The sequence below is a fragment of the Hemitrygon akajei genome, chromosome 6, assembly GCF_048418815.1.
Source record: "Hemitrygon akajei chromosome 6, sHemAka1.3, whole genome shotgun sequence".
Classification (NCBI taxonomy): domain Eukaryota; kingdom Metazoa; phylum Chordata; class Chondrichthyes; order Myliobatiformes; family Dasyatidae; genus Hemitrygon; species Hemitrygon akajei.
Window position 1 is genome coordinate 67,247,942 of NC_133129.1, and position 21,488 is coordinate 67,269,429.

Sequence of the window (21,488 nt, forward strand, 5' to 3'; positions counted from 1 at the left end):
ACGGTTGGCCTTGTTTCTTTTTGAACTCGTGCTGTCTTCAAAGTAGTAGTTTTCTTCTGTTTCTGTTTATAAGACATGACTAAAGACAATCCTGAGTAGTTTATAAGTAGTTTTTAGAAAGTATTTAACTTTTCTTCACTTAAACATTACTAGTTTTTTACGGGAGAGCTGGATTTCCACGTTTCGATCCTACGTCATCACGTGACATCCCCCCCTGTTGGTTACACTTGTACAGGACTCAATTTCATCACCTGTGTCCACCTACCTTTCATCACCAGTTTTGATTCCCCTGGATTACCTTCCTTTCCTGAATCTGTCTTAATCTCAGGAGACAGACGGACTTCAAATATGAACCTACTGACTCCAGCCACTACCTTGACTATACTCCAGATTCTTGTTAGGTTTCTATTCCTTTTCCTCAATTCTTCCTTTTCTGCTACATGTCCTCAAGATGAAGCCTACTTTTGTAGTGCTTCCAAAATGTCAACTTTTTTCAGAAATAATTATTTTCTTCTGCCATAGTTGATGGAGCTGTCAGAGGTATTCCCTCATTTTCCCCACATCTGCTCACACCACTCATCCCCTCCCCAGAAAAATGGCAACAGAGATAAAATGCTGGAGGAACTTAGTTTCTGGCCAAGACCCTTCATCAGTTCTGAAACATCAACTGTTTATTCCTTTCTGTAAATGCTGACTGACTTGCTGAGTTCCTCCACTATTTTGTGTTATTGAAGAGTTCCAGCAGCTGCAGAATATCTTGTGTTTAAACTGGCAATAGAGTTTGATCCCTTTTTTCTCCTAACCAGCATCTGCATCCAATATCATCTTCTACCAACCACAGCTTAATATCATAAGTGGTCACCATTTGAGGTGTTACATGTGTCCTTTCACCTCTCACCACTTAACTTCTACTAGGTGACTTGTGTGTCAAGCACCTGTATTCTGTCCCCAGTGGCCGCCTTGAGCTCCCAGTTGCATATTGACTTTCCCTTCCTGCTTCCACATTGATCTGCCTGTCCTCTTTCGCAAATTAGACAATAACATTTTGTGTTTTGCTTGGGTAGTTTAGAGCCCAATGTTTGAATGTTGAATTCTCTAACTGCAGATAACACATCCCCAGTGTTTCCTCCCACACATGCATTTGCCTATCCAACTAGTTTTCTTTTTCCTGGTCATCTCAAGCATTCCTTCTTCCTGGTTCAATCTGCCTATCAATCTTTCCCATCTTGTTTTGTCTAACAGCCTCTGCTGCTCCACATCCCTTCCTACCCATACTGCTATATCTTGGAAACTTTTCCTGCTTTCCTTGAGTCTTTTCTCTAAACTATCAATTTACACCTTCAATTTCCATGAATGCTGTTTGATCTGAGTTCTTCCAACATTCTCTATTTTGTTGAATGGGGAATTTTGGCTTGGTATGTTAATTTTAAATTCCACATTTCCTCAGCATTACATTTTCATTTTTTTTTCAAGAGTAGTTTGTAAAAGCTTTTAATCTATTATCCGTTCTAGTTAACTTTTCAGGTTACATAAGTAGCAATTGAAAATCTTGAAACGCAGCTAGGAATTGTATTTGACTGCATCCTTGTTTTCTTTATAACAAGGAGCATAGTTTTTGTACTACTAGGTCAAGCTATTATTCTTTTGGGTCACCATATTACAAGACGGCCTGCTTTGTGACTACTAATGGAATGAGCAAAGAAATGAATTAGAAACAAATATTAAAAAACAAATTATTTTGAATATTCTGGAAGTGAATATATTTCAGTTTCATGGCATGCAAGAGGTCATCAGTGGACAGATGCCCTTACTTCAAGATGTTGCAATCAAAGACCTAGATCTAGATGGAGAAACCATACCCACACAAAGGAGTTTGGGCCTCCTTTGGGAGATTACAACTGACACATTCACTTTCTCCATGCCGACCGTGATCAAGCCATTCACCCGCCGTGGAGTTCTCTCCACTGTCAACAGTGTTTTCGATCCCTTGGGTCTACTGGCGCCAGTTACGATCCAGGGAAGAGTCCTTCTCAGAGAACTTATCTCTGAGCTCTCTGACTGGGATACTCCCCTACCAGAAGACAAGCTAAGCAAATGGGAGGCTTGGAGAGATTCACTTCAAGATCTAAAACAGCTTCATATCCCACGTAGGTACACTGCGACCTCACTCACCGAGGCAGCACACAGAGGATTGTGCGTTTTTTTTCCCGGATGCGTCAACCAAGGCCATCGGTGCCGTGGCTTACTTGAAAGTAGTCGGGAAGGATGGTCAAGTTGAAGTAGGATTTGTAACTGGTAAGACGAAGCTCGCTCCTCAGTCCGAGCCGACAGTTCCGAGGCTTGAACTGTGCGCAGCTGTCCTGGCTGTGGAAATGGTGGATCTTATCCAGGACGAGTTAGACCTAGAGCTGGATTACACCAAGTTCTACACAAATAGCAAAGTAGTGCTTGGTTATATTTATAATGAATCAAAACGTTTCTACGTGTACGTTCATAATAGAGTTCAACGTATCTGCCTGTCATCAGAACCTGAACAATGGCATTATGTACGTACCGAGGATAACCCTGCAGACCATGCATCGAGATCCTTACTTGCATCCCGTCTGGCGCAGACTTCCTGGTTCACCGGACCCCCCTTCCTGTATCAGCCACCAACAGAAAAAATTCAAACGAGCGAGACATTTGAGCTGATCGAACCCGAAAGAGACTCGGAAATTCGGCCGTAAATACAAACAGGAGTCACCTACCTGGAAGAATCAAGACGTACCACCGAACGCTTTCAGCGGTTCTCCACCTTGAATTCCTTAGTGAGAGGACTTGCGTTCCTCATTCACGTGGCCAGATCTCACAAACACTCATCCTGAAATGGTAAATTCAAGCGATGGCACAAATGTAACTTATCTCGCACTGCGGACAAATCGGCCCAGGCAAAGGACATCATCCTTAAAGCAACTCAAAGAGCAGCCTTTGCAAGGGAGTTTTTGGCCCTCCAAGCTAATAAACTAATACCAAAGGACAGCCCTTTGAGGAAATTCAACCCGATCCTGAAGAATGATCTTATTTGCATTGGAGGCCGGTTAATACACTCTCACCTTTAAGCTGCAGAAAAGAGCCCAGTAATCCTGCCCAAAGAAAGCCACATGTCCTTACTGCTCATACGCCATCACCACGAACAGGTAAGGCATCAGGGCCGTCACCTGACAGAAGGAGCAATCAGGGCAGTGGGACTGTGGATCTTGGGAGGCAAAACACTGATCAATTCAGTACTCCACAAATGTGTAACCTGCAGGAAACTGCGAGGGAAGATGGAAGCTCAACGTATGGCGGACCTCCCACCAGAACACCTTGAAGCCTGCCCTCCTTTTACGTATGTGGGGCTCGATGTATTTGGTCCCTGGACTATCACCACTAGGCGCACTAGAGGAGTACAAGCAGAGAGCGAACGGTGGGCCATCATGTTCAGCTGCATGAGTTCAAGAGCGGTACACATTGAGGTAATCGAATCTTTGGATGCATCCAGCTGTATTAACGCTCTCAGGCGCTTCTTTGCACTAAGAGGCCCTGCAAAACAATCAAGGTCTGATTGCGGCACGAACTTTGTTGGAGCGTCCAAGGAGCTTGGGGTGGACAAAACGGTGCAAAGGTACCTTAGTGAGCAGGGATGCAACTGGGAGTTCAACACACCACACGCCTCGCACATGGGAGCGGATGATTGGTATCGCCAGAAGAATTCTTGATTCAATGTTTCTTCAGCAATGCACCCGACTGACTCACAAGGTACTGTGCACACTAATGGCAGAGGTCACAGCCATTATAATTGTACGACCACTCCTACCTGTCTCTTCTGATCCGGAAAACCCCTTCATACTTTCGCCATCAATGCTCCTTACGCAGAAGGCAGGAGCTCTCCCTCCACCTGGGGACTTCTCCGATAAGGATTTGTACACAAAGCAATGGAGACAGGTTCAGGCTCTCGCAAATCGGTTCTGGTCCCGTTGGAGACATGAATATCTACCTTTGTTGCAACACAGACAAAAGTGGACAGAACCTCGCAGGAATCTTCAAGTTGGAGATTTAGTCCTGCTCGGGGACAAGCAAATCGCCCGCAACTGCTGGCCAATGGCCAGAATCATTGCCACATTCCCTGGTAGGGAGGGGCATGTCGGGAAGGTTGAGTTGAAAACTTCTGACCAAGGTGATGTGAAACCTTACCAAAGGCCAGATGCAGAAGTCGTTCTACTTCTACCTAAGGACTGATTTAGAGACTGAAGTTTTGTATTATGTTCATAGTGACCTTACGAAGGTCAGGCGGGGAGTGTGTTGCCTTTAAGGCATTCGTTTAGCTTTATTACATTTTTGCTTTAGTAATTCGTTTGTAATTATTTTCTAGTTAAAGTTAAGGCTGTTGAAAGTAAATTCGTTGTCTGTGATGTATCGCGGCATGCGATGACGTCACACCCGGTTTCGCCACGTCTTGTGGGAAAATACCGGTTTGGAGAAACGGGAAGGAGGGGGCTTCTGTGTGCAGGATCAGCGCAAGAAAAGTTTCTTTCTACGCGCTAAGAAGCATCATAGAAGCAATGGCGTAAGTTCATAAGATAATCGTTATGTTGAAGTAAAAATGTTAACGCTGATTCTGTTAAAAGTAATGACGGTTGATAAAGTTATTTTCTTGTCCTATTGAAAATGTTACCGGACAGTTTGTGTTGAAGTATTTAAAGCAGTTGATGGTGTAGGTAGATTCTGACTGTATGGCGTATTTTAATGTAATATTGTTTGTTGTAGTTTTATTTTTGCAAGTATTTATGATGTAAATCTAATGCCAAGAAGGAAACAAATACTGCATATATTTTGTATTGTTTATCAAGTTTTCACCATACGTTAATGTGGAAGAGTAAACGGTTAATCTTACTGGGATCGCGCCTCATTGACTACGGTTTATACACCTGTGCGAGAACACTAGAAGGACACTAAATTGGCTGACAAGTGAAGTCAGAGGCAAAGTAAAATCAAGAGGGCATACAAGGAAGCCAAAGCTAGTGGGAAGCTTTTAAAAACTTGAAGAAGGAAACTAAAAAGGTCGTTAGGAAGGAAAAGATGAATTATAAAAGAAAACTGGTGGCTAATATCAAAAAGGAGTTGAGGGTAGATATAGGACCATTAGAAAATGACACTGGAGATATTGTAATGAGGGACGCAGAATTAGCAGAGGAACTGAATGCGTATTTTGCATCAGTCTTCAGTGGAAGACAACTACAGTATACCAGACAGTCAAGAATATCAGGAAAGTGAAGTATGTGCAGTGAAAATTATGACTGAGATGGTGCTCAGGAAGCTTAATGGTCTTGAGGGTGGATAAATCTGGACCTGATGGACTGCACCCTTGGGTTCTGAAGGAAGTAGCTAGTGAGATGGCAGAGGCATTAACAATGATCTTTCAAGAACAATAGATTCTGGCATTGTACTGGATGACTGGAAAATTGCAAATGTTACTTCACTATTTAAGAAGGGTGGGAGGCAGCAGAAAGGAAACTATAGACCTGTTATCCTGGCATCAGCAGTTGGGAAATTGTTGGAATCTATTGCTAGGGATGAGATTATGGAGTACCTGGAGGTACATGACAAGTTAGGCCAAAAACAGCATGGCTTCCTGAAAGGGAAATCCTGCCTGACTATCCTACTACAATTGTTTGAGGGAATTACAAGCAGGGTAGACAAAGGAGGTGTAGTAGATGTGGTGTACCTGGATTTTCAGAAGGCCTTTGACAAGGTGCCGCACATGAGGCTGCTTAGCAAGATGAGAGCCCATGGAATTACAGGGAAGTTACTAGCATGGGTGGAGCATGGGCTGATTGGCAGAAAACAGAGTGGAAATAAAAGGAGCCTATTCTGGCTGGCTGCCGGTGACCAATGGAGTTCCACAGGGGTTGGTGTTGAGACCACTGCTTTTTATGATGTATGTCAATGATTTGGAATATGGGATTAGTGGATTTGTGGCTAACTTTGCTGATGATACAAAGATAGTTGGAGGAGTGGGTACTGTTGTGGAAATGGCCTGCAGAGAGATTTAGCTAGTTTAGGGGAATGGGCATAGAAGTGGCAAATGAAATACAATGTTGGAAAATGTATGATCATGCACTTTGGTGGAAGAAATAAACGGGTAGACTGTTACTTAGATGGGGAGAGAATTCAAAATGCAGAGATGCAGAGGGACTTGGGTGTCCTTGTGCAGGATACCTCCAGGTAGAATCAGTGTTAAAAAAGGTGAATGCAATGTTGCCATTCATTTCTAGAGGTATAGAATATAAGAGCAGGGATGTGATGTTGAGGCTCCATAAGGCACTCATGAGACCACACTTGGAGTATTGTATGCAGTTTTGGGCCCCTTATTTTAGAAAGGATATATTGATATTGGAGAGGGTTCAGAGAAGATTCACAAGAATGATTCCAGGAATGAAAGGTTTACCTTATGAGGAATGTCTGGCAGCTCTTGGACTGTATTCCTTGGAGTTCAGGAGAATGAGAGGGGATCTTGTAGAAACATTCCAAATGTTAAAAGGCCTGAACAGATTAGATACGGCAAAGTTATTTCTCATGGTAGGACAAGAGACGATGTCCTCGTGCCATCTAGGACAAGAGGGCACAACTTAAGGATTGAAGGATGTCCTTTTAGAACAGATTTGGAGAAATTACTTTAATCAGAAGGTGGTAAATCTGTCAAATCTGTTGCCACGAGTGGCTGTGGAGGGCAAGTCATTGGGTGTATTTAAGGCAGAGATAGATAGGTTCTTGATTAGCCAGGGCATCAAAGGGTATGGGGAGAAGGCAGTGGAGTGGGGATGACTGGAAGAATTGGATCAGCCCATGATTGAATGGTGGAGCTGACTCAATGGGCTGAATGGCCTGCTTCTCACATCTTGTGGTCTTGCCTGTCTGCTTCAGGGTTGTACTGCTTATTATACAGAAAATAAACATGGAGCACATTGAACAGTGATTTTATTGTAGCAATATAAAGATACTTCTATTAACAGTGTGAAAATTACAATTAAAGTCAGTAACTACTTGTAACTTGCACAGTTAAGTCTAAGCTAGACATTAGTTTCTATAGATATCTAAAATTGCATGTTAAAGTTATAAAGCCATTCAGAATTGTACAGATTGGCTGTTGTATTTCGGGCTGTTTTGATGCTGAAAATTTTTAGATTAATCTGGCACGTGCTAACTTGTTTCCTCTATTTTATAGTTTAAACAGATTTCCCAGGCTTATGAAGTACTGTCCGATTCCAAGAAACGTGAACTATATGACCGAGGTGGTGAACAAGCCATCAAGGAAGGTGGTAGTGGTGGTGGTGGATTTGGCTCGCCTATGGACATCTTTGACATGTTCTTTGGTGGAGGGGGCAGAATGCATAGAGAAAGGAGAGGTAGAAATTACTTTCATTTTGAATTCGTAGTGTGGGTTTACAATTAAATGTCCTTTATAAACATGCATGTGTTTGCATGTACCCGAGACAAATGGCGGAAGATCATATGTGTATTAACAGCATTTGTCTATTTTGTGCAAAAGGTGATGAAGTCTATTTAATTGTAAAATAAAATGACTTGGTAATAACCTATTTATTGCCAATTGCAGGCAGTCCAATCACTCGTGTAATTATGCATATAATTTGCTGAAACCTTAAGACCTGACTTTCCTTGCAGCTGGCAAGGTGGTGTAACAAGTGCAATTTCTCCAATATTAATGTATCTATAAATACAATCTCATGTATCTGAAATCCAAAATATTTAAGTTTCTCAGCTCTATCATTAGTCTTTAATGTGAGCTTTTTAAAGTGTTCTGTACAATAATTTTGACATGTAGTGCGACTAAAAATCAATTTTGACTTGAGCTGCTGAAATAGCTTGGGGCTTGCTGTCGAAGAAAATTTGACTATTGTAAGTATGGACAAAAATTGTCAAACTACAATATTAGACTTGGTTTTAAGAAATGTTAAAACAAAACAATGAAATGCTTTGATTAGTAGAAAGTGCTTGGCAAAATCTAGCTTCTATTAGCTGATGGGAAAGATTGGCAATGGTTTATGACTAAATATTGAATAGATTGGAGCAAACGTGTAGTTAAACCACTGTGCCGTATTGAACTGTAATATTGGTTTACCTTACGTGAATTTTTAAACTTTTCTGCCTTTGTTAATGACAAATTATTTTGCATGTTAATTGCAAGTGTGACATTCACAAATAAATCGGAAGTTTTATTTTAATTTCAGGAAAAAATGTGGTCCATCAGCTTTCAGTGTCATTGGAGGATATGTACAATGGAGCCACTAGAAAATTAGCCCTACAGAAGAATGTAATATGTGAGAAGTGTGAAGGTATGGAACATGTCATCAACAATTACTCATTGAGATGAGTAACTGAATAGGAGAAATTTAGGGGAATGGGCAATATAGTTAGTATGGACAAAAGAGCCCGTGTCCATGCTGTGTTAATTTGACTGTCAAAATGTCTGTATAATAGACAATAGGTGCAGAAGTAGACCATTCGGCCCTTCGAGCCTGCACCGCTATTCTGAGATCATGGCTGATCATCTACTATCAATACCCGGTTCCTGCCTTGTCCCCATATCCCTTGATTCCCCTATCCATAAGATACCTATCTAGCTCCTTCTTGAAAGCATCCAGAGAATTGGCCTCCACTGCCTTCCGAGGCAGTGCATTCCAGACCCCCACAACTCTCTGGGAGAAGAACTTTTTCCTTAACTCTGTCCTAAATGACCTACCCCTTATTCTCAAACCATGCCCTCTGGTACTGGACTCTCCCAGCATCTGGAACATATTTCCTGCCTCTATCTTGTCCAATCCCTTAATAATCTGATATGTTGCAATCAGATCCCCTCTCAATCTCCTTAATTCCAGCATGTACAAGCCCAGTCTCTCTAACCTCTCTGTGTAAGACAGTCCTGACATCCCAGGAATTAACCTCGTGAATCTACGCTGCACTTCCTCTATAGCCAGGATGTCCTTCCTTAACCCTGGAGACCAAAATTGTACACAATACTCCAGGTGTGGTCTCACCAGGGCTCTGTACAAATGCAAGAGGATTTCCTTGCTCTTGTACTCAATTCCCTTTGTAATAAAGGCCAACATTCCATTAGCCTTCTTCACTGCCTGCTGCACTTGCTCATTCACCTTCAGTGACTGATGAACAAGGACTCCAAGATCTCTTTGTATTACTCCCTTACCCAACTCTATACTGTTCAGATAATAATCTGCCTTCCTGTTCTTACTCTCAAAGTGGATAACCTCACACTTATTCACATTAAATGTCATTTGCCAAGTATCTGCCCACTCACTCAGCCTATCCAAGTCACCCTGAATTCTCCTAACATCCTCATCACATGTCACCCTGCCACCCAGCTTAGTATCATCAGCAAACTTGCTGATGTTATTCTCAATGCCTTCATCTAAATCGTTGATGTAAATCGTAAACAGCTGTGGTCCCAATACCGAGCCCTGTGGCACCCCACTAGTCACCACCTGCCATTCCGAGAAACACCCATTCACCGTTACCCTTTGCTTTCTATCTGCCAACCAGTTTTCTATCCATGTCAATATCTTCCCCTCCCCCCCCCAATGCCATGAGCTCTGATTTTACCCACCAATCTCCTATGTGGGACCTTACCAAATGCCTTCTGAAAATTGAGGTACACTACATCCACTGGATCTCCCTTGTCTAACTTCCTGGCTACATCCTCGATAAAGCTTCAGTACTGAATGTCAGTCCGTGAAATAAAAATGAATAAAAGAATACCCAATAAAATCCTATTCATTTCATGTTGCCATCAATTCCGCCACCCCTTCCTCCGAGATTCCTGTGTCACTCTGCCTCCATAGTATTAAAACCTTTATGAAAGTGAGTTGCTCTACCTTTAGATTGGAAATTATTCATGAATTTGGTCATCTTCATAATTTATCAGAACATAGGTAGAGTTTAGTCTTTAGTATGATCAATTAAAAAAAAGACATTTGTAGTCAATTGTGCAGTATCATTAACTGATGGAAATAACGGTATTGAATAAATTTTGATTTTCATGTTTCTCCTTCTGAACTAGTTCAGACATTTCCAGTGTTGTCTGTGAAATCCCCATACAAACCCCTACCCTACAAACCAGTGTGTGAAAACACATCGTTCTAGTTCTCTGCTGTTGATGAAATGGTGGCCTCTAGACTTGGGCACTTAAAACTTGGTCCAGTGAAAGCTGATTGTAATCCAGATTGCATGGAGATTCATTGTACTTTGAGTAGATTAAGACTTCCCAATTATGTAAAATACATAATTCAGTTATTTTAGAAAAATCTCCTATTTCTTGCAAATTTCAAATTAACCCGCCATTATGCTCTTCTAAACCATTGCAAACACCTGATCACTTGGTGCTCTAATGCAGTGAAAAGCTTTTGGTGCAGGTATAATGGCACACTAACATCTTGATTCCAGCCCTACCATCCTCAACCATGTATAATCAAAAGTTCCATTCCCTGTAGCTGATTTTCCTCATCCTCAGTCCTCCATTAATGCTAGATACTACCTTTGTGCAGATATCTTTTACATCCGCTTGTGTACTCAAGTAATAGTTTTTGAGGTGTCTCAAATATTCTGATTTAAAGTTTGAGCTGAAAAAATTGAAAATACTATACTCACTACAAAGTTGAATTAGCAGTCTGTTGAATGGTACATGCTTGTATTTAGAACTGCAATGTGCTATGGTCAGGGGGCCAGGTAAATGTGGCTCTTTACAACCTACGCACAACATCCTAAATACTTTAAGGAAGCATGTAAAAGACGTGTGCATGCATTTTATAAGAGGGAATAATTTCTCCTTAAATGATAGTTTTATTGTTTTTTAAAAATCTGCAGTTCTTTCCAACAGCAAACCAAAATTGAGCCCAGTGCAGCTGCCCAGTCTTGTTTCCCCAACATTAATACTCTTCAGTCCTTTCCCAGTGCTGCAATGAAGAAATTGTGTTCTTAGCTATTTATAGAACCTGGATTTATATTAATACATCGACTCTCCTTCCCTTTACCTCAGCATGTTGAAGTTTCTCCATGTGTTTTTAATGCCTGATCTGGACAGTCTTCCAGTTTACATTTATGGCAGAAAATATATTAAACTCTCAATTGTAGCAAAGCAGAGTGGACTTAGTAGTTGACATAGTACTCAGTGCTGATGTTGATAAGTGGTATATATCTTATTCACAATGAGTTAGGATTTGATAGATTATTTTGAACTTTAATTGTTAATATGCAAAGGGTTATGTCTCCTTTGATAATCTATAACCTGTCTGCCTCTGTAGGTCGTGGTGGCAAGAAAGGCTCAGTAGAGTGCTGTCCTGTTTGTCGAGGATCGGGTATGCAAGTACGAATTCACCAAATCGGACCAGGGATGGTTCAACAAATTCAGTCTGTGTGCCAAGAATGTCATGGCCAAGGAGAGCGTATCAACCCCAAGGATAGATGCAAAGTCTGTAGTGGAAGAAAAATAGTTGTGGAAAAAAAGATTCTGGAAGTTCATATTGACAAAGGTACTATATTATAACATCAAAAGGGATTGTGGAAAATCACTTTATTTACTGTTTCTTGTTGCACTTGCTAAAGGAACTTGTTAATTGCAGTTTGTAGAAATTTATAATATTGGAATTTTTTTGAATTCTGCTGTTCCATGTTGGGCATTTAAATTCTCTCTGTTTGAAAAGGGTATATTCAACTTGTGAAGTTTGGGAGAACTGTTTCTCGTTTATATTGTGTTTAAACTATCTAACATCAAAAGATTCAGATTTTTGTATCGTGTGTGTTGAAACATACAATGAAATGCATCAATATTGAACACAAGTATGTGATGTGGCAGCCCACAAGTGTCGATACACATGGCCACAATATATAATGTATAATCCCTCCCCCACCAAAAAAAATCAGGCTATAACTTCCGATTTACCGATTTTGGGTCGGTCCTGGACTAGCTGGGACAGTACCCTGTGGCTCGAGCTCCAAGCACAACTGACAGGTTCTTGTGCCTCCTGCTTTCATGGACGTACTCTGACCTGGGAAAGTCCGACAATCACAGATGTCCTTTGTCCCAGTGTCCATATTGCAGGCCTTGACTGTGAAGTGGAGGGCTTGACTCCGGATGTGCTTTATCACCTCTGCTTTGCTGGGCTTCGGGGTGTGGAGTGGAAGCTCGATCAGACCTCCAACTGATCTTGGTGCAGTCTTGAATCTTTGATCTCAGTAGCAAGCAAGCAAGGGCCATTCCCTTTCACACCATTGAAACATCAAAAGGTTATGAATTATTTTACATATCCATTATTTAAACAATCTAAAGTCCAGCTGTTGGAAACTAGGCTTCTGTACCTCCCTCTGCAACTGGATCCTCAACTTCCTGACTGGAACACACAAGGATCTGTACTTAGCCCACTGCTGTACTCTCTCTACATCCAGGACTGTGTGGCTGCACGCAGCTCAAATGCCATCAATAAATTTGCTGACTATTGGCAGAATTTCAGATGGTGGCAAGGGTTTAGAGGAGTGAGATATATCAGGTAGTTGAGTGGTGTCGCAGCAACAACCTTGCACTCGATGTCGACCAAAGAACAGATAGTGGACTTCAGAAAGGGCAAGTCGAGGGAACACACACCAGTCCTTATAAAGAGATCACTGGTGGGCAGTTTCAAGTTCCTAGGTGTCATTATCTCTGAGGATCTCTCCTAATCCTTTTCTGGTTGGCTGCCAGTGACTAGTGGTGTTCTGCAGGGGTTGGTGTTGGGGCCACTTCCTTTTATGCTGTATATAAATGATTTGGATGATGAAATTAGATGGTTGTGTTGCCAAGTTTGCAGATGATATGAAGATTGATGGAGGGGCAGGTAGTGTTGAGGAAACTGGTAGGATGCAGAAAGATTTGGACAGAGTTGGAGAATGGGCAAGAAAGTGGCAAATTAAATACAATGTTGGAAAATGCATGGTCGTGCACTTTGGTAGAAGAAATAATTGTGTGGACTATTTCCTAAACAAGGAGAAAATCCAAAAATCTGAGATGCAAAGGGACTTGGGAGTCCTTCTGCAGAATGCCCTAAAGGTAAACTTGCAGGTTGAGTCAGTGGTGAGGAAGACAAATGCCATATTAGAATTTATTTCAATAGGTCTAGAATATAAGAGCAAGGAATTGATGCTGAGGCTTTAAGACACCCTTGTGTATTGTGAACAGTTTAGGGCCCCTCATTTTAGAAAGATGTGCTGACATTGGAGAGGGTCCAGAGGAGGTTCACAAGGATGATTCCAGGAATGAAAGGGTTATCATATGAGGAACATTTGATGCCTCTGGGTCTGTACTCGCTGGAATTCAGAAGGATGGGGGTGGGGGATCTCATTGAAACCTTTAGAATGTTGAAAGGCCTAGACAGTAGATGTGGAAAGGATGTTTCTCATAGTGTGAGAGTCTACCACGAGCGCACAGCCTCAGGATACAGGGGTGCCCCTTCAAAGCAGAGATGCAGGGAAATTTCATTAGCCAAAGGGTGGTAAATTTGTGGAATTTGTTGCCACATGCAGCTGTGGAGGCCGGGTCATTGGGTCTATTTCAGGCAGAGATTGATGGGTTCTTTATTGGACATGGCATTGAAGGTTATGGAGAGAAGGCCAAGAACTGGGGTTGAAGAAGTGGGGGGGGGGGGGCGGGGAGGATAAGCCATGATTGAATGGTGGAGCAGATTCGATGGGCAAGCTGGCCTAATTCTGCTCTTATCTCTTATGGTTACGTATTGCAGTTACAGAGAAGGCACGATAGTGGCTATATTTCTTCAGGAGTTCGAGGAGATTTGGTATGTCACCAAAGACACAGTGCGGATGTACTGTAGAGAGCATTCTAACTGGCTACAACACTGTCTGACGTGGGGGCTACTGCACAGGATCAAAATAAGAGTTGTAAATCTAGTCAGCTCCATCAGAGGCACTAGGCTCTAGTAGGATATCTTCAAGGAGTGATGCCTCAAAGGTGGAATCATATCATTGAGGACCCCCATCACCCAGCTTATGCCCTGTTCTTATTGCTACCATCAAGGAGGTACAGGAAGGTGCATGTGGAACAATTCAGGATTAGCTGTTTTCCCCCACCATCTGATTTCTGAATGGACATTTGTACTCATTTGTACTTTTTTGTACTAATTTAACTTAAATATAATATTTCACATATTTTCTCAATTATTATGTATTGCATTGTACTGCTGCTGCGAGGACAACAGATTTTGTGACGTTTGTTGGTGACATTAAACCTTATTCTGATTCTTTTCAGTCATTATTCCCTCCGATTTCAGTAACTATAGCAGGTTGGCTCGGGTGTAAAAATCAAAACCAAACCACAGCAATCAGAATATTGCCATCATTGTTACGGTTTTTATAATTCCAAATCTGACCTGAAGTCATTTGGTGAACGTTGCTATTTCATTCTTATCCATACCCTAAAAAAAGCATTCCAAGCCCTGGAATATTCTGATTCACATTGCTGTGATATTTGGGACTGATTTCAAAGCCTGTTGATTTGTGAAGATTTGTGGTTGTATGTACTTTATCCCTGCTAGCCTAAACACCAGCAATGTACTAGGCATTTGATAATTTATGTCAACCCTCCCAAAAAGTATTCATTTAGTGAAGTTTGAATTTTCAAAGATTTTCAATCTGGAATGGGGACTGTCCTGTAAAAGAGATTAAGCTGATTTTCACAAGATCAAGATGACAAATTCTCTTGAACCTTGATTCACTGTATCAAAAAAGGGTTGTTCATTCAAGACAATTAAGATTTGTGGGGACGACACATGATGACGTAGGATCAAGACGTGGAAATCCAGCTCTCCCGTTTAAAAAAAAAAACTAGTAATGTTTAAGTGAAGAGAAGTTAGTAAATACATTCTAAAAACTACTTATAAACTACTTGGGATTGTCTTTAGTCATGTCTTATAAACAGAAACAGAAGAAAACTACTACTTTGAAGACAGCACGAGTTCAAAAAGAAACAAGGCCAACCGTTATGGCGGAGCCTCAAGCTCAGGTTGGACCTCTTCTTGGCGAGGTGCATTTCGCATCCGGCGATGCAGAGCAGGAAACTGTGGCAATATCAACAGTTTCTAAAAAGGAGCACCAGGAACTGCACATGCAAGAAATGGGCATGCACAAACAGGAGCAAATTAAACTACAATTCCCAGCTATGATTGAAAGCGAAAGTGAAGTGGAGTCGGATTCTCTGGACAATACAGATGAAGATAAGGAAGGAAAAAAGAACAGCAGATAGAAATTGGAAGTGGAAGATTTCCTGAAGATATAAGAAAAGCCTTGGTGCAAATAATGAATTAAAAAGAATTGAAAACATTAAAAGTAATAAAAACAGATATTAAAAATATGAAAATTATGTTTGATAAAGGTGTGAAAAAACAGGAGAAAATGGATAAGAAAGTTTAAAAAGTTGGAAGAAATAACGGGAGACACCATGGATAGAGTGAACAAAATGGAAGATAATATCCTTGCCTGGACATCAGAAAGAAAAACGGTTGTTGGAAAAAGTGGACGAGCTTGAAAATTTTAGCAGATGAAATAATATTAAGATTGTTGGTCTTAAGGTACAGAGGGAGAAGATTCAATAAAAATTTTTTGAAAATGGAAGAGGGAAAGCAGTTAATTGAAATCGAAAGGGCTCATGAGCCTTGAGACCAAAACCTCAACAAGATCAAAACCCACGACCAATCTTGATAAAATTCTTAAGATACCAAGATAAAGAAAGGACCCTGAAGGCGGCTGCCCAATGTGCCAGAAAGAGAAATGGGCCATTGAAGATAGAAGGGAAAACAGTTCTTTTCTATCCTGATATAAGTTATGACCTTTTGAAGAGAAAGAAGGAATTTAACCTAGTGAAAAAAGTCTTATGGAAAAAGGGTTATAAATTTACACTGCGCCACCCGGCAACACTGATAATTTTTTTGGATGACGAAAAAAGATTTTTTTTTTATTTTTTTTTTACTGATTATCGGAAAGCAGAGGAGTTCGCACAAGAACTCCCAAATATTCGCTAGATACAGCTAAGAATCTATAGAAGCGAAACGGATTAAAGATGAAGACTGAGATAGTGAATGGAATTGATGGATATTGAAGGACAGAAGAATATATAAATATACTCTTAAATATATGATAGAGGGGGAGAAAGGTAAAAATTTGAGGAATATTAATCGGGAGTAGTGGTATTATTTTCTCTTGCATATATCTTTTCTGTTCGTTACGGGGGAGCTGGGGGAACTTCTGATCGATCGCTACGGGATTCACGTGTGTAATCATGGCAATTGCCATGACCCATACAATGGAGGGGGGGTAATGTTGTGGTTTTTTTCATTCACAACATTAGTAGGGGGGTATTTTGTCATTTTCTTTATAATCTATTTCTTTTATCTTTCTTTGCCTGGATGATCGGGGGGGGGGGGGGGTGACACATAGCAACATGGAGAATTTTAAAAAGATTCCCCAAGATACTACGAGAGTTGAAATATTATGTATTGTTATAGATTGGAGTAACCTTGTTAAAAATAATGACTAATTTACTGAACTTTTTAAGTTTTACTGTTAATGGGCTTAATGGACCGATGAAGAGAATTTTAACATGCATTAAGAAAATGAAAATAGATATAGCTTTTTTTTACAAGAAAAAAAATTTAACAGAGATAGAACATCAGAAATTAAAGAGAGATTGGGTTGGAAATGTTATTGCAGCTTCATTTAATTCAAAGGCGAGGGGAGTTGCAATTTTGGTTAACAAAACTTTACCAATTAAAATACAAAATGTATTAATTGATTCTGCAGGGAGATATGTGATTATACATTGTCTAATCTTTTGAGAATTATGGACTCTTATGAATATTTATGTACCAAATGAAAATGATGTAAAATTTATACAAGAAGCCTTTTTGAACTTGGCTGACGCACATTATAAAATACTAATAGGTGGAGACTTTAATTTTTGTCTAGACCCAGTTTTAGACAGGTCAACAAAGGTTGTTACAAAATCAATAGTAGTAAAATTAACTATCATTGATGAAAGATTTAAATTTGATTGATATATGGAGAAGAATTAACCCAAGAGAAATAGATTATTCATTTTATTCAAATAGACATAAAACTTATTCAAGGATAGATTTTTTCCTATTATCAACAAATATTCAAGACAGAGTGAAAAATATGGAATATAAAGCAAGAATATTGACAGATCATTCCCCCTTGATAATGACAATGATGGATAAGGAGGAACTGATTTACAGATGGAGATTTAATTCAATATTATTAAAACCAAGATTTTTGTGATTTTATGAAAAAACATTCAGTTTTTTTTAGATACAAACTCACATTCAGTTGATAAATTTGTATTATGGGAAGCGATGAAGGCCTATTTGAGGGGCCAGATATTAAGTTATACTTCTAAAATTAAGAAGGAATATATGGTAGAAATAGATCAATTGGAAAAAGATTACAAAATTAGAAAAAGAATCTCAAAGATATATGACAGAAGAAAAACGAAGACAACTTGTTAATAAGAAGCTACAATGTACACTTCAGACAAACCGAACAGAAAAATCAATTACGAGAACTAAACCGAGATATTACGAACTAGGTGAAAGATCACACAAAATTCTTGCTTGGCAGTTAAAAACAGATCAGGCTTCCAAAACGATAAATGCAATTAGAACAAGTGCAAATAAAATTACTTATAGACATTTAGAAACTAATGAAACTTTTAAAAGTTTTTATTCTAAATTATATCAATCAGAATGACAAAATGATATTGTTGAGATAGAAAGGTTTCTATCACAAATAACTCCCAAAATTGAATTCAGAAGAACAGAAGGGATTAGATATGCCTTTTACATTAAAAGAGGTCGAAGAAGCTTTAGGGTCACTTCAGAGTAATGAATCTCCAGAAGATGGTTTTCCGCCTGAATTTTATAAAAAGTTTAAAGATTTATTAATTTCTCCTCATACGGAGTTAATACATCAGGCGGAAAGAACACAAAAACTTCCAGAATCTTTTTTGACAGCTATTTTAATAGTATTGCCAAAAAAAAAGAGATCTTTTAAAGCCAGCATCATATAGGCCTATTTTTTTGTTGAACACGGACTATAAATAAATAGCAAAGATTTGATCTAATAGATTATCTAAATACTTACCAAAATTAATACACAAGGATCAAACTGGATTTATTAAAAACAGACAATCAGCAGATAATGTAACTCAGTTACTCAACATAATTCATCTGGCACAAAAGAGGGAGGAAATGAGTGTAGCAGTTGCTTTGGATGCACAGAAAGCATTTGATAGATTGGAATGGGATTTTTTATTTAAGGTATTGGAAAAATATGGATTAGGAGTATCTTTTATAAATTGGATTAAAACCTTAAATACTAATCCCAAAGCTAAAGTAGCTAAAAATGGCCAAATTTCAACATCATTTCGGTTAACAAGGTCAACTAGACGAGGTTGTCCATTATCACCTGCTTTGTTTGTATTGGCGATAGAACCATTAGCTGAATTAATTAGAACTGACTCAGATATTATAGGTTTCAGAGTTAATCAGGAGGAATACAAGATTAACATATTTGCTGAAGATCCGATTTATCTAACAAACCCATTGTACTCGTTGCGTAAATTATCTTCTAGATTTGAAGAATAAGGGAAAATATCAGGGTATAAAATAAATTGGGATAAAAGTGAAATTTTACCCCTTACTAAAGGAGATTATAATCAATGTCGATTAGTAACTGAATTTAGATGGCCGATAAATGGTATAAAGTATTTAGGTATAAGAGTTGACAATGATATAAAGAATTTAAATTAAATTATTTGCCATTATTGGAAAAAAATTCAAGATCATCTTGATAAATGGATGATGTTACCAATAACATTAGTAGGTAGAGTCAATGCTGTAAAAATGAATATATTCCCTAGATTACAATATTTATTCCAAACACTACCTATACAATTACCGCAGAAGTTTTTTCAAGAACTAAATAAATGCGTGAGGAAGTTCCTTTGGAAAGGTAAGATGTCAAAAATATCGTTGGAAAAATTGACATGGAAATTTGACCTAGGAGGGTTACAATTACCAAACTTTAAGAATTATTATAAAGCAAATTAGCTTAGATTTATTGCATCTTTTTTCGATGAAGATAAACTGGCACGGATTAGAATAGAATTAGATAAAATAGGAGAAAATATACCAGAAGATTTTATATATGAATGGGAGTCTAAATGGATACGGGAAAAGAAAGAATCCCTTGTATTAAAACATTTGATTGATCTATGGAATAACATAAACATTGATGATGAGATAAAGAAATCTTTATTAGCAAAGAGACCTTTAATTCAAAATAGACTTATTCCTTTTACAATGGATAACCAACTCTTATATAACTGGTTTCAAAAAGGGATTAGATATAAGAGACTGTTTTGAAGGAGGTATATTAATGTCATTTGATCAATTAAAGAATAAATATAAAATATCAAATAACACTCTTTTCTGTTATTTCCAATTAAGGGCTTATTTAAGAGAGAAACTAATGCCGAAACCTAATGAAATAGAAACTTTAATTCAAAAAGGAAAAGTTGAAAAATTTACTACTTGTATGTATAATTTGATTCAAAAACAGCCAATTAAACAAGGAATTCATAAGTCAAGATAAAAATGGTAAACTGATTTGAATATTAATAATGATGAAACAAGTTGGTCAAGACTATGCCTTGACAGTATGACAAATACAACAAATGTCTGACTTATAGATTAGTACAATACAATTTTTTTACATCAATATATATTACACCACAAAAAATAAACAGATTAAACACAAATTTATCTGATGTTTTTGATGTAATCAAGAAACTGGTACTTCTTTACATTCTACTTGGTCTTATTTTAAAATTCAACCTTTTTGGACAAATTTAAGAGTTTTATTGGAACACAACTTCCACATAACCCAATATTATTTTTACTAGGTGATATTGAAGGGATAAAACTGAAACCTAAATTGAACAAATATCAGAAAGAATTCATAAAAATTGCATTGGCAGTAGTCAAAAAGGCTATTGCAGTTACTTGGAAATCAGATTCATGCTTAAGTATGGATGGTTGGAAGAATGAAATTTTTTAGCTGTATTCCACTTGAAAAAATTACTTATAATTTAAGAAATAAATGACATATTTCTGAAAATTTGGTGCCCTTGTTTACAAAAGATAGGATTAAATATATAGATGTTCCGAAGATAAAGTTATTGGTTATCTGGGGAAAGAAAAAAAGTATATTAAAGTTTTTTTTGAATTCCATGGAGCATGTGGGGATCTTCCAATATCCAGGCAGTCTTTCTTTTTTTTTCCTTTTTTATATATAAGGACATGTTGGGGGGGAAGGTTGATATTATTCACTATTCTTTTCTATCTTATGTATCCTATTTGAAAATATAATTTACATTTTTAAAAAAAAAAAAGACAATCAAGATTTGTTTAAATAGGCGGTGATGAACATTTGCCACTTTATACATAGTGATGGTTGGTGCATTTGCTAAAAGGGTTTAGTTGTATATTCAGGGTGGCAAATACTACATATGTTGTATGTAGTACAGGTGTCCCCTGCTTTACAAATGTTCACTTTACGCCACTTCGCTTTTACAAAAGACCTATGTTAGTAATCTGTTTTTGCATTACAAAGAGGATTTTTGCTTTTACGAAAATTTTTCCCATATAAATTAATGGTTCTTCGCTTTACACCATTTCGGCTTAAGAAAGGTTTCATAGGAATGCTCTACCTTTGTAAAGGGAGGTGGGGTGACACCTGTACAAGAAAATGGCATTATGCTTGAGGATCAGTCATGATCTGATTGAATGGTGGAGTAGTTACAAGCGACCAAGTTGCCTATTATATGTTGCAGAAGTAATTCACTTTACTGTTTTGGATTATTTTGTTGCCATTTTATTAGTGGCATTTATAAAATGTCTTTTTAAGCATTTTATCTAATTGTCACCTTGACATTGGGTTAAAAGGTATGAAGGATGGACAGAAATTAACATTCCATGGCGAAGGTGACCAGGAACCTGGATTAGAACCCGGAGATATCATCATTGTCCTTGACCAAAAAGACCACGGTGTTTTCACTAGGTAATTAAAGTAACAATGCCAATTAAATTTGTGAATTGTGAAATGAGCATGGTTAAAAATTTTTTTTATGGTTTCCCCATTTTTAGGCAAGGGGAAGATCTAGTCATGCAAATGGAACTGGAATTGGTGGAGGCTCTTTGTGGCTTTCAGCGTCCAATCACAACTTTGGATAAAAGAGTTATTATCATTACATCACATCCTGGTAAGTAGCATAAAAGTGGTTTTCCATTTCAGGAAAGGATATTCTGGGTTAGTTGCTTTTA

General features: G+C 38.5%; 1 protein-coding gene across 2 annotated transcripts in view; it reads left to right on the plus strand.

Annotated features, from left to right (window-relative positions):
- LOC140729129 (dnaJ homolog subfamily A member 1-like) overlaps nucleotides 1-21,488 on the plus strand; it is a 44,032-nt gene that overhangs the window by 17,496 nt on the left and 5,048 nt on the right. For both annotated transcript variants that reach the window (XM_073048565.1, XM_073048566.1), the window contains exons 3-7: nucleotides 7,244-7,424; nucleotides 8,268-8,372; nucleotides 11,352-11,579; nucleotides 21,111-21,225; nucleotides 21,312-21,427. In XM_073048565.1, coding sequence (XP_072904666.1) covers nucleotides 7,244-7,424; nucleotides 8,268-8,372; nucleotides 11,352-11,579; nucleotides 21,111-21,225; nucleotides 21,312-21,427 — 745 coding nt within the window. The remainder of the gene's footprint in view (nucleotides 1-7,243; nucleotides 7,425-8,267; nucleotides 8,373-11,351; nucleotides 11,580-21,110; nucleotides 21,226-21,311; nucleotides 21,428-21,488) is intronic.